This window comes from Neofelis nebulosa, chromosome 9 (genome assembly GCF_028018385.1).
Source record: "Neofelis nebulosa isolate mNeoNeb1 chromosome 9, mNeoNeb1.pri, whole genome shotgun sequence".
Taxonomy (NCBI): Eukaryota; Metazoa; Chordata; class Mammalia; order Carnivora; family Felidae; genus Neofelis; species Neofelis nebulosa.
In genome coordinates this window covers 117,785,915-117,798,242 of record NC_080790.1, presented here as the reverse complement: position 1 = coordinate 117,798,242, position 12,328 = coordinate 117,785,915, and the positions used below count along the sequence as shown (strand labels likewise).

The following is a 12,328-nucleotide window of genomic DNA, read 5'->3' as shown; positions in this document are numbered from 1 at the left end:
CCCTGCCTCTGCACCTTGGCACACCATGTTCCCTCTGTCTAGAATATCCTCTCTCCTTCATGGTCCACGTAAGTCTTACCTCCGGGAGAACTCTTTCCCTGCTCCCAGAGCAGAGATCGTTTGTACTAAAATTCCTCTATTGCTCACCACTTCTGGAATAGAATTTGAGGTAACATACTGCAGTTTAATTGTTTTTTACATACCTGTTTTCCCATACTAGATGGTTTGCTCCTTCAGCTGAGAAACATTTCTTACACTTTGTGTTCATAGGGTCTAGCAAAAAGCCTGACACATACCTGTGGCTCAGTTCACTAAAGTGACTTACTGATTTGTGTAATGTAGGATCAAAATCTAAAAGAAACTGTCAAATGGGGGAGGGGGAGAATCCAGACAGATCAGGGAAATGAGGGTGGACTAGCAGTTCGCTCTGTTAGGGGCCTTCTCTCTTGGTTCTACTAAGAGTCTATGATAGTTAAGAGGCAAAAATCATATTTTTTGTTTCTTTCCCCTTTTTTCATAGTTTTGTTTTTGTCATTTTGTTTCTGTAGGTTAATTCTTATATCCTGAAGAAGAATATGATCCTTATGACAAACAATTTCTATGCAGCCATCTTGGGATATGATGAGGTAAGGTCATTTGCCAAGCCTTAAGCAGAACATGGGCTTCCCCCAACAAAAGACTTTTTTGATGAGAAACTCTGAGGAAACCTTCAAGGAGACATCATCACTCACTACCCACTATTATGGCTTGGTATTTATTTCCTCATCTTCATTGACTTGGCAACAGGAATGACTCTGCCCAGAAGTTTGCCTAGTGCTTGGGAAAGAAAGCACTATAGAATATGGTCAAATCATTCAACTACAAGCATTTCTTGAGTCCTTGTCAGGTGCTGGATGTAGCGACAGAGGCAAATCAGTCATTCTCTTGGCCCCGGGTGCCACCAGAGACAGGAAGACATACACGTGTAAACAGCATGGTCTGCCAGACAAATCACACAGTCTTTTAACTTTAATTATAAAAGCAATCTGTAGGGGTGTCTGGGTGGCTCAGTCAGTAAAGCGACCGACTTTGGCTCGGGCCATGATCTCACGGCTAATGAGTTCGAGCCCTGCATCGGGCTCTGTGCTGACAGCTTAGAGCCTGGAACCTGCTTTGGATTCTATGTCTACCTCTCTTTCACTCCCACTCACGTTCTTTCTGTCTCTCAAAAGTAAATAATACATTTAAATAATTTTAAAAATGAAATAAAAGCAATATATACTCATCAGAAACTCGTAACACTGTACATAAGTGGTTGAAGTAGAAAATAGAAGGCCCCTTTCTCTCCTACCCAATTCCCTGCCCCAGAGGAAAACTTTGTTAACAGTTTACTGGGTGTCCTGCCAGACGTTACCTTTGCATGCACAAGCACTTAGATATTTATTTTCTTTACACAAATGGAAGTTACACTGCATACACTATCCTGTACCTTGCCTTTTTCAGTGAACAATGTATCTTTGACATCCATCCATGTCAGAACATTTAGATCTGTCTCATCCAATTTACCATTTAAAAAAAAATTTTTAATGTTTATTTATTTTTGAGAGAGAGGGAGAAGGAGACACAGAATCCGAAGCAGGCTCTAGGCTCTGAACTGTCAGCACAGAGCCTGATGTGGTGCTTGAACCCACAACCTATGAGATCATGACCTGAGCCGAAGTCGGATGCTTAACTGACTGAGCCACCCAGATGCCCTTCAAATTTACCATTTTTAAGTGCACATGTCAGTGGCCTTAAGTACATTCACATTGTTGAGCAACAGTCACCACCATGTGTTTCCAGAACTTTTCCATCTTCCCAAACTGAAGCTCTGTCCCCTTTAAAACCCTTACTCTTCCCTCAGCCTCCTCCCAGGCCCTAGTAACCACCACCACCTACTTTCTGTCTCCATGAATTTGAATACTCTTGAGTACCTCATGTTAGTGGAATCATACAGGTTTTATTCTTTTGCTCCTGGCTTACTTCACTTAGTGTAATGTTGTCAAGCTTCATCCATGTTAGAGCATGTGTCTCATCTTTTCCCCTTAGCTGTTACTACAGAAATTTCAAACACATCGAAAAGATGAAAGAATGGTGTAATGAACACCTATACGTGCACTGCCAGTATTCATCATACCTCATCTATTTAACAAAACATGTGCTTTTATGCTCATTTTGTGGTGACCTCCAGATTGAATGCAAGCATCACCCCTTCTGGGAAACAGGCCTGGAACCGTCCTAGGCTCAGTTCCTTCCACCTTCCCTGGACTTCACTTGCTACATTAGTGTTAACTGTCATCCTGGCTGGGTGGGGACTCCTTCTGGGTAGTGGCAGTCTCTACTGTGTTTGCATTTCTACTGCCTAGTAGCATGATACTTGGCGTGTTGTAGGGGAAGAATGAGGAAGGGAGAAAATGCATAAAGGATGAAAATAGGAAACTGGAGTTCAGGCTGGGGGAAGTGTCATCAGCCTGAAGATAATAATTAAAGCCAGGAGATAAGCTTACAAAAAAATTAAGGGATTTGGTTAGGATCTTGATTCTCAGTCTGCCAGATATCTTCAGTTATCGGAGAGCAATTTAGATTGCATACCACACATTGAACCATAGCCTACCACACATAACATTGACTGAACATGAGCCTTGCAGGAGTGGGATGGGAGTTGAGAAAAACTGCTTAGATCTACACATTGTTTTTGTTTTTGTTTTTTTTAATGTTTATTTATTTTTTGAGAGAGAAAGATAGTGTGTGAGTGGGAGAGGTGCAGAAAGAGAGGGAGACACAGAATCCGAAGCAAGTTCCAGGCTCTGAGCTGTCAGCACAGAGCCCAACACAGGGCTCAAACCCACAAATTATGAGATCATGACCTGAGCTAAAGTAAGACGCCTAAGTGACTGAGCCATCCAGGCACCCCTACACGTTAATTGTTAAATTAATTGCATTCTGACTTCAGAAAGCTTACAGTGTATAGAAGAATGAGACTTAGAATTGAAGAAATAGAACTATTAGTTAGCATTTTTTTGAGTCCTTTATTGCATATGGCTCAGTTGATTCCTTTCACCAATATTAATAAAGGTGTTCTGAATTGTGTCTCTTTTCTGTCCCTCCTATCCCAGTCCATCCTGGCAGAGCCATCTTATAGACATGCCTGATCACAAGAGTCACCTGGGGAGCTCTTCAAATCAAATTCTTGAGCACCTCCCTCAAGGTTCCAGTTCAATAGGAGTGAGGCCTGGTATTTTAGCAAGCACCCCAGGTGACTGTTTAGAGTGGGAAAGTTTGGGAAATATACTAATTACCTGGGACACTTTTTAGAAATACCATTGTTTGGGCCCTATCTCCCAAAAGTTCTAATTTAACTGCTCTAGGTGGGCATCTGTTGTGAAAGTTGCCCAGGTAATTTTAATGTGCATACAAATCACCTAGGTAAAACACAGATTCTGACTCAGCAAGTCTGGAGTGAGACCTGAGATTCTGCGTGGCAGACAAGCCGCAGGTGACATGGTGCAGCCATCTGCACACCACACTGCGAGTCATGGGTTCGAGAGCTGTCCTAAGACTAGTCACATGCAGCTATTTTGATTTAAATTCCTTAAATAAAATTGAAAATTCAGTCCCACTGGCTACATTTCAGGTGCTCAATAACTTTATGTGGCTGGTGGCTGCTCTACTGGACAGAACATTTCCATCATTACAGAAAGTTCCATTGGACAGTGCTGTTCTACAGCAACCTTTTCCTAGAATGTTGCTTGGGTTGTGCCCTGACAATGGCCACTTTTGGAACTTTCCTGTTTGCTACTCCGTTAAGTTCAAATTCCTCCATGGAATTTCCAAGCCTTCTGTCAGTGGTCCCCAGTGTGACCTATCCACTGGTATCTCCCATTGTTTCCTAGTGTGTAACCTTTCCAAAGTGAGGCCATTTGCCCCACTGCCCCACAGACATGCTGTGACTGTCTGTGCCTGACTGAGACTCTCCTGGACAACTAAGTATGGAGGGCAGTAGCCAAGTCTGTCAGCTTTGGGCCTGAGAACCTGATTCAAGGCCTGAATCAGGCCTTGTAGATACTCTTTCTGTAAATGTTCAGTGAATTAATATATTCTCTCTTGCTTAGAATATCCTGTAGCTCTCCAAATATTCTCTATTCTCTAAGGCCTCCTTCTCCACAAAGCTTTCCCTGACCTCTCTAGATCTGTATTTGTTTACTCTGAATTTCAATATCATCTATCCATCCATCCATTAACAGGTATATATTAAATGCCTACCATGTGGGATGCACTGGGAATGTATTGGTGAATAAAACAAACATGGTCTGGTTCTTTCCCACTGGAGCTTACCTTCAAATGGGGAGACAGGTAGTAAACAAGTAAACAAGCAAATAAATATCTAATTTCAAATAGAGTGTCCTAGAAGCTAAGACTGAATAATGAGGAGCCAACCATGTACAGAGTATACATTGGAGTCACCCTATACAGATTGGCAGTTGTTCATTCTCCAGGATTTGATCCTGTGCTTCTGTTTAATGTGCACTAGCTTTGTCCCTTCAACTAGATTGCAAGCTGCCTGCGGGCTGAGACCATTTTGCTGTGATTCTGTGTTCTCAGCATCATGCTAAGCACATAGTGGTGTCACAAGTCAGTCTTCTCTGAGTGAGACTGCCATTCCAAACCCTTAATCATAACCAGGGCCTTCGAGCCACAGGCTCCCTCTCAATTACTCTAGGCCTAGGTCTCTTAATCTCTGAAGGATGCTGCTTTTTTGTGTTGCGAGGCAAAATAAGTAGGCCCCTAGTAGATTGTGGGAAGTTTACTCTGCAAACTAATATTTGGCTGCCAAGTACCCTTTTTCCTTTCCTGCTTTCTCTCTGACTTACGCTGGTTTGGTGGAAAGAAGGCTAAAGTTGGGTTTATTGATTTATTCAGCCAATTTTATCGCACTCCCACTCTGTGCAGGTACTGCGTCCTAACCAGAGTTAGTCAGGCACCATCCCTTGACTTCACAAGTGTGTTCTGGTCCTAAGTCTACCACCATTTAGCTAGATAACCTCTAAGCCTCTGTGTACTTATCTTTCAAATGGGGATAATAGAATCTGTTCCTCTCAATGTACATAGGCATTAGGAGCCAGGTATGTGAAGGTACTCTGACAGAGTGGAATAGTCAGGTTGTTTTCACTGTTAATCTGAGTCCTGAGTCATCTTTTTCTTTCGGACTGATTATGGACTTGCCCCTTCCCAACCATCTCACCCATTGCCAAGGGTGCCTGTTTGCAGCAGGCCATGGCTCCCAGGGCTTTCACTGTCCTGTGCTCTGTGCTCATACTCTTAAGTCCTCACGACACCTGTTCTCACGCCTGTTCCTTCCCATGTAGCACATGTAGGTCGCTTCCAGCAGCACTCTGGCATGTGCCCAGGGCACTGTGGACACAGGCAGGCTGTTGGGTTAGCAAATAACTTGGAGAATGGTGATGTGCCTGAGCTTGTCCTTGGGCCCTGTCCCCATCTGCCAGAAGAAGCTGGTTCTCCTGACTCAGCCATTGTGCCAGCACAGTCTCTTTAGCTGTGGAATTGTAGGGGTGTTTAGCAGGGAGCATTTGGAACAGGTAGAATGTTTTTCCACCAAACTGTCAGCACCCCATCCTAGACTTGGCCCTTCCTGGCAGCAGGCCTGAAGTCAGACCTCATATGCTGCCATGTCCCAGAGACCAGTCCACAACATCACATTGAATACACGATCTGGGGTCTTTGTGCAGTGATTTGCCATTTACAGAGCCTTTCATGGCCATTATCTCCAAATTCTCACAACAATGCTGTGGGCTTGGTCTTACTGTGTTTTTTTCAGCTCATGAGAAGCTGAGACTCAGGAAGGGCTGGCTTTCGAAGGGCCACACAACTGTCAAGTGACAGAGCTGCTGTTTGAACCTAGGTGGCCTGATCCCTAGATCTCACTGTTGTTTCAACTATATCCACAGCTGCCTGCCAAAGCAAGCTCCTGGTCTTTGTATCTGACTGTACTACACTTAACAGAGTACCTTTACATGATCTCACTTTCATAATGCAAAGATGTAGGGAAAGCATTTTCATCTCTGTTTATGATAGAGGAGCAAGTTGAGACTCAGGTGTATTGAATTGCCCACCATCTCTGAGCTTCGTAGTAGCAGAGCCAGGACTTGATCCAGCCTTATGACTTGTAAATCTCAACCAGTGCTTTGTCTGGTTCCACATTACCTTGGCACCTGGACAGAGCAACTTCTTGGGGCCTTTCCCTTCAGTCACCCTCACCCCAGGAAGCAGGAACCTCCCCTCTCCTTCCCTTAGAGATCCAAACTAGTAAATGGCCCTAGTCCATGGCCCAAGTGCCGATTAGTCTCTGATATTTGGACTTCCCAACGGAGCCCCTGTGTCTGCTGGGAAGGACAATGTTAGGCACACATGCACACAGTGTCTGAGCATGCCCTCTGTGGCCCATGACAGTGAGCCTGTTCCTCTACTTGAGGAGAGGCAGGACAAGCCATGGCCAACCCAGAGATGGGTGACAGTGAGGTCATGGTGCCTGGTTTCCTTCCCCGGAGAGCCGGCTGCCTTGCATATGTGTCCATGCACTAGGAGAGAAGGTGCAGTGTATTCCCACCTCTGTTTCTGGGGGGAAATACCCCCTCAGAATACTCTGTGCCTGTTCCTTGTGGACGATGGTGGGAGCAATGTGCCACTGTTTCTCTTCTTAGCTTCACAGGTATCGCTGGGTCGAGTACAGTACAGGAGAGTAGAGGGAACTATAGCCTGGGAAGGCGACCAGACATGAACCCCATCTCTGCATCAATCTTAGCCAGGCACTTGGCCCCTCTGGATTCCGTGTCCTTCCTCTGTATGAAATGAAAGGGTTGGATCAGATGCTCTCTGAAGACCTCTTCCAGTTCTATTGTGTAGCTGCCCTGTTCGTTCTTGTGGTGTATATAAGGTCCACAAGGCCTTTTTGTGGTATCTGTAAGGTCCTTCCAAGCCAATGCGGTGCTTGCCATTATGTTTACAATAGTCCCAGCTTTTGTATTGTGGCTCTGCCATGGTCCCCAGGAGACCAGTTGTCTTCTGTGTTCCAGGGAATCCTTTCAGATGACCATGGGCTAGCTGCTGCGCTCTGGAGAACCTTCTTCAACCAGAAATGTGAAGATCCTCGACAGCTTGAATTATTGGTGGAGTATGTGAGGAAACAGGTGAGCAGCCTTACACCTCTTCCAGAGGCTCATGGAAAGCAGGTCCTTCCTGAGGTCTGTAGATGCTGGACTTTCAGAGGATCATGAGAGGTTGAGTTCCCAGAGGCCAGTCTGAGGGAATTCTGACCACATCATGTCCACACCAGGCACTGATAGAGAACAGCCTCTCTGTATCCAGCCATGAGCTAGGCAGGGGGTGGGGTATGGGATAGAAGAAGAAGAGGCGCTGAGTAATCTCCTGCTTTCAAACACTTTTAGGCGTTCATTCACTACACATTTGATTGTCTGTTGTATGCCCAGTGCAGTGGGAGACCCTGGGTGTGCATAGTCCTGTAGGATATGGGAATGGGGTACAGTGCAGTTGCCCACTGTAGCCCTCTCTGTGCTCACATTGAAGCTCCAAGGTTCATGTTTCCTGTTCCTGATTTCTAGCAGGACTGGGCTCCAGGCAGAATTCCATAAAAAACCCTCAAGCCTCTGCCCACTGAATGCTATCCACAATCAAACAGCGTCCTCCTACTTCATTTACCATCCCCCTGGTCCCCCAGGGCTCCCTAACACCAGAGCTTCTAAGAGAAAACTCCAGAGTGAGGACTGCTTCACTACATAGTTTTTCTTGAAACCATGGCTACTTCACCTCTTGATCTCTCTGCTCCTTGATCCTGTATTGATGGGAAATCCATACTTTATAGACGAGTGAGCTGAATGGCAAGGAAGAGGAACATAGAGGCTTTTCCAGGGTCTCCCAGTGAGTCAGCCTGCACAGCTGGCCTAGAACCCCAAGCTGGTGATTCATGTAGCCACTAGAAGCCTTAGCTGCTCCAGACAGCTCATCAGCTCAGGCTGTCCCATGAGTCACATCTCTGCTTCATGGGCTTGGCCTCTGGAGCTGAAGGGGCCTCACCCCACAGTTATTCTCTTATTCACCTGTGTCCATAGCCTTTAAGCCTTCAACAGCCAGGGATGGGAAGGCCAGGCCCTGGCTCTTGGGTAGAAGCCAGCAGGAACAGCTTGTTGATGGCTGGAAAAACCACACAGTGGGGCTTTTCAGACCCAGAGGGTAGAGAACCCCAGAAGCCAGGACTTCTGTTTGACCATTCTTCAAATCTGCTAGAGCTGGAAGAAGGCACTGTGGCCAGAGGGCTCCACCCACACAGAACTCTTGAGACTCACTGTTGACTGGACTCACTGTCAGACAGAAGTAGCAACTGGCAAAGCAAATGCTGTGTTTTTTGAGAGACCAGCCCAGCTTTTCCATCTGCCATGGTGGGCTTGTGGCAGAGGCCACAACAAGGGCACAGCTGGGACCTCTCTGAGGGCCCTAAAAGAAGGAGTTACCACACCAGTGCCTCTAGAAAAAATCCTATATTGTCTAGTGAGAGGCAGGCAATAGAAAAACAGTGATAGGGCACTTAGGGAAGCAGGGAGCTTTCATGGGACCCGGTGGTATCAGCAAAACTTCTGAGTACCTGCTGTGCCAGGCACTCTCCTGAGAAAGCAGAGATTCACAGGACCCAGTCCTACCCGCGAGCCAACTTATGGTTTGGTGAGGAAGCCAGTCAGGCACAAGCTAACCCTGGAATAAATCAGCCTGTGATGTGATACAGGGTAGAAACAAAGGCTGTGAAAGGCCAAAGACAGGCAAGACTCAGTATAACTTAGCAGCTCGGGAAAGACCAGGAGGGGCCCTGAACAGATTAGTCCTGTGCCATGATCCTGGTTCGTCTGGTGGGTAGCCCAAGACCCAGTCAGAGGTTATGTTGAGATTTTCAATGCTGAAGATGGGCAGAGTGGCTGCATTAGGCATAGAAATGGAGTTGTTGGAAAGAGGAGAGTATTTTAGGGGAGATAATGGGTCAGTTGCTCTCCTTGCACCGGAAGACAGCATGATGTATAGAAATCTAGACCTGAGGTATATGTGAGAGACTGAGGTTAGGTTTCAGGGTCAGCAGCCTGATGGTGAAACAACAGGAATGGAGGAATTCTTGGAAGAGGAGGATGATCCAAAGCCTAAGATGAGGCCTCTGGACTTCCATCCCTTCTCCTTTTCTCCCAAATGCCTTCTCACCCCACAGTGGAGCCTCAGCTTTCTGAATACAATGCTCACTCCTGATGTGATCCAGCTCCCACTGTAAATTTTGCCTGTTCCCTTGAAAGCATTTCTCATTCCTCTGTTCTCCCTACTAGCAGCAGCGAAGGGAATTCTCCCAGAGACCACTTTTACCTCCTGAGACTTGGCCTCTCATTAGATCACTTGCTTCTTGTGGAACTGCCCAACCTCACCTTCCCTGAAGCTGCGCCCATTGTCCATCACAGGTGTCCCTTCTCCACATTTCTCTCAGAGAAACTGCCAGTCGTCATGGTGGGTGAAGCTGGGCCCACTGGCAAGCATGGCTGCCCACTAATCGTGTGGTCAAGGCCCCAGAAAAAGTTCCAGCGACTAGCAGTTACAAGCATTTAATCTTTTCATGAGTCCTGTGGGGGTACATGTTACTATTCCCTGTTTTCACACAAGGAGACTTAAACCTCAGAGAAGGGAATTGGCTCACTTTGAGTAACATCACTACCCTGAATGGACAGATAAACTTACACACACATGCACACATCCCAAGGACATGTCTCCCCCAATACATCCTCCCTGAAAAGTTCTTGCAGTCCAGAAAGTCAGGGCTTGTGTGTCTGTTTTGGTTATTAGAGGTATGATGGGGAATTCTCTAAAGCCTTCCCAGTGAGCTTCCCCAGTGATTAGTTTCTCCCAACCCTCTCTAAGGAAATAATCTGGAAGATCAGAGACCTAATGACTGGGAGCTGGTATGGTCAGAACCCCCCACAAACTCCCTCCCCGTCCTCTCCATTGGAAGACTGATTCCTTCTGCCGTCTCATGTCTGTCCTGCCCTTGTCCCTGCCCTCTGTTTCTTGCTGTCCCTGTTGCAGATGCAGTACCTGGACTCCATGAATGGGGAGGATCTGCTTCTGACAGGGGAGGTGAGCTGGCGCCCTCTAGTGGAGAAGAATCCTCAGAGTGTCCTGAAGCCCCATTCCCCAACTTATAACGACGAGGGTCTTTGATGGACTGGTCCCTCTGAACAGCTGGCCAGCTGGCTTTGAAGAACTGCCAGGAGAGAGGTGCTTGTTTGGCCCAGAACCCTGCAGAAAGTGGCCTGAACTGACCTTTGAACAGCATCTGTCAAATACCTGGCCCCATTTGTGTTGATTTTCCTTTTAATATGCCCAGGAGCCTGATCTGGTGGGGTACAGTGCTGGGAGAACCCTTAGTTCTTCTGAGATATCATCTCCCCCAAGAGAAGCCCTGAGCAAGAGCTCCCCAGCACACACTCCCCTGATCCCTTCCAGTAACTATGTGATTGACAGCTTTTCCCAAAGGCTGCAGAGGGATGGTGGTAAGTTAGAAACGGTACACTTCCACCAAGGGCCCACCATGGCAAAGGAGCAGTTTGGAATGCTGCTGAGTCAAGACGGGTAACCACGCTCTGTCCTCTGGTTTTGAGCCATGGGGTTGAGTTGGCCATTAAAAGACACAGAGACATATCTCTGCAATGACTCTTTATTCCAGGGTTTTTTAGAAACTTATCTGAGATGGCATTTGCCATAAGCTGAGGAGCATCACCCAGCTCAGAGACAGGATGGGGAGAGGGTCAAGAGGATCTCTGCTGCTGTTCTTGCCTCCAATTCATGGAGATGTCACTGTTGTGGCCAAGGCATAGCCTGCCAGGCTCCATCCTCTGGGACCCAGGAGGCTTCTGATGGCCAAGGGGCTTGTCACATCCTGAGTTGTTTGGAAAGAAGACCCAAGAACATAGGCCTCTTTGTCACTTCCCTATTGAATGGGGTGAGGGACATGCTGTCTTTTCCTCTCTTGACTCCTTTATGTGAGATACTGGGGCAAAGAGAATATTTTCTTCTGGCTTAGTTGTACCATCCCAGGGCCCAACCCCATGCCCAGCTTTCTAGCTCCTTCCTAACTTCTAGAGCGTGTGCTACAGAGCCACCTTGGTCTGTGCTCTTGAGGGTCAGTTGCCTCCTCCCTGACTATGGGTCATCTCGGGGGATTTTCTTTGCATTGAAGGAAGGGGGCGGGGAACCATATTGCCCCTCCTTCCCCCATCAAACTTCCTTCATTTAACTTGCTATAAAATGAGTCATATAAAGAAATTCTATATGGGTGAGGTATATCCCACTTCTGTGAAAACATTACAAATCAGACCGCCTTCTCTGAGTTTATTTAAGATGCTTTTGTTGCAAGCGGAGTTCTAGAGTGAAGCCTCCTCTGTGTGTGTGAGATAATAACACCTTGTAACTCATTACAGCTGGGCACTATTTACATAAACCAGAGCTGAGCCAGGCAGGAATTTGCTGATTAATTTATTTTTAATGGAGTGAAGTATACCATGCACCAAAATAAACTTTACTGTGTGTACCTAACTGCTCCTGGAATGGATGGAAAAATTAATGGAACAGATTTTGGCTCCCAACTCCACACATTAATTCATATATAAAAGTTACTTGAGCCTTAACCCATTTGCTGCCCAGGGCAGCTCCCCAGCCGCAGATCCCAGCCCACAGCACCAGTTCAGCTACTGGGCTTGCATGAGAATCACGGAATTGCAGATTTAGAAGAAACTTTAGAGGTCTCTTAGTCCAACCCTGGTCCAGAACTTGACTCCCTTTCTCAGCATCCCAGTTGGCCTATGTTCATACAGGCCGTTTATGAATGTCTCCAGCAGCAGATGGTCCTGCCTGCAGAGCCAAGTCCTGTCTCCATAAGATGAGTAATCATCAAACACTGCAACTTGTAATACGGAGCTGCGTTTTAAAGAGCCAAATTGGATCTGTCATGTTGGGGATGTCCCAGAGCCCTCACTTCCTGCCTGCCGGCATCTTTCACCGAGTACACGACCCCCTCCCCTTCAAGATAAAATCGAGGCTCCTCGAGGCTGCAAGGCTCTTCTTAATTTGACCTGTGCTTGTTTCTGAGTCTCTAACTCATTTCTTCTCCGAGGAAACTGGACCATTTGGGGTTACCTGAAGAGACCACCCTGTATGTTTCCTCTACCTGGAATCCTTGTTTCCTCTTTAGACTAGA

The 12,328-nt window shown here is 46.6% G+C and overlaps 1 protein-coding gene across 6 annotated transcripts in view; it reads left to right on the top strand.

Moving 5' to 3' along the window:
- Positions 1 to 11,667, top strand: part of LOC131485678 (ubiquinol-cytochrome-c reductase complex assembly factor 1) — a 104,357-nt gene extending 92,690 nt beyond the window's left edge. For all 6 annotated transcript variants that reach the window (XM_058685399.1, XM_058685398.1, XM_058685397.1 and 3 more), the window contains 3 exons: positions 549 to 626; positions 7,110 to 7,223; positions 10,159 to 11,667. In XM_058685399.1, the coding sequence (XP_058541382.1) occupies positions 549 to 626; positions 7,110 to 7,223; positions 10,159 to 10,293 (327 nt within the window). In that variant the 3' untranslated portion in view covers positions 10,294 to 11,667. The remainder of the gene's footprint in view (positions 1 to 548; positions 627 to 7,109; positions 7,224 to 10,158) is intronic.
- Positions 11,668 to 12,328: the final 661 nt, after the last annotated feature.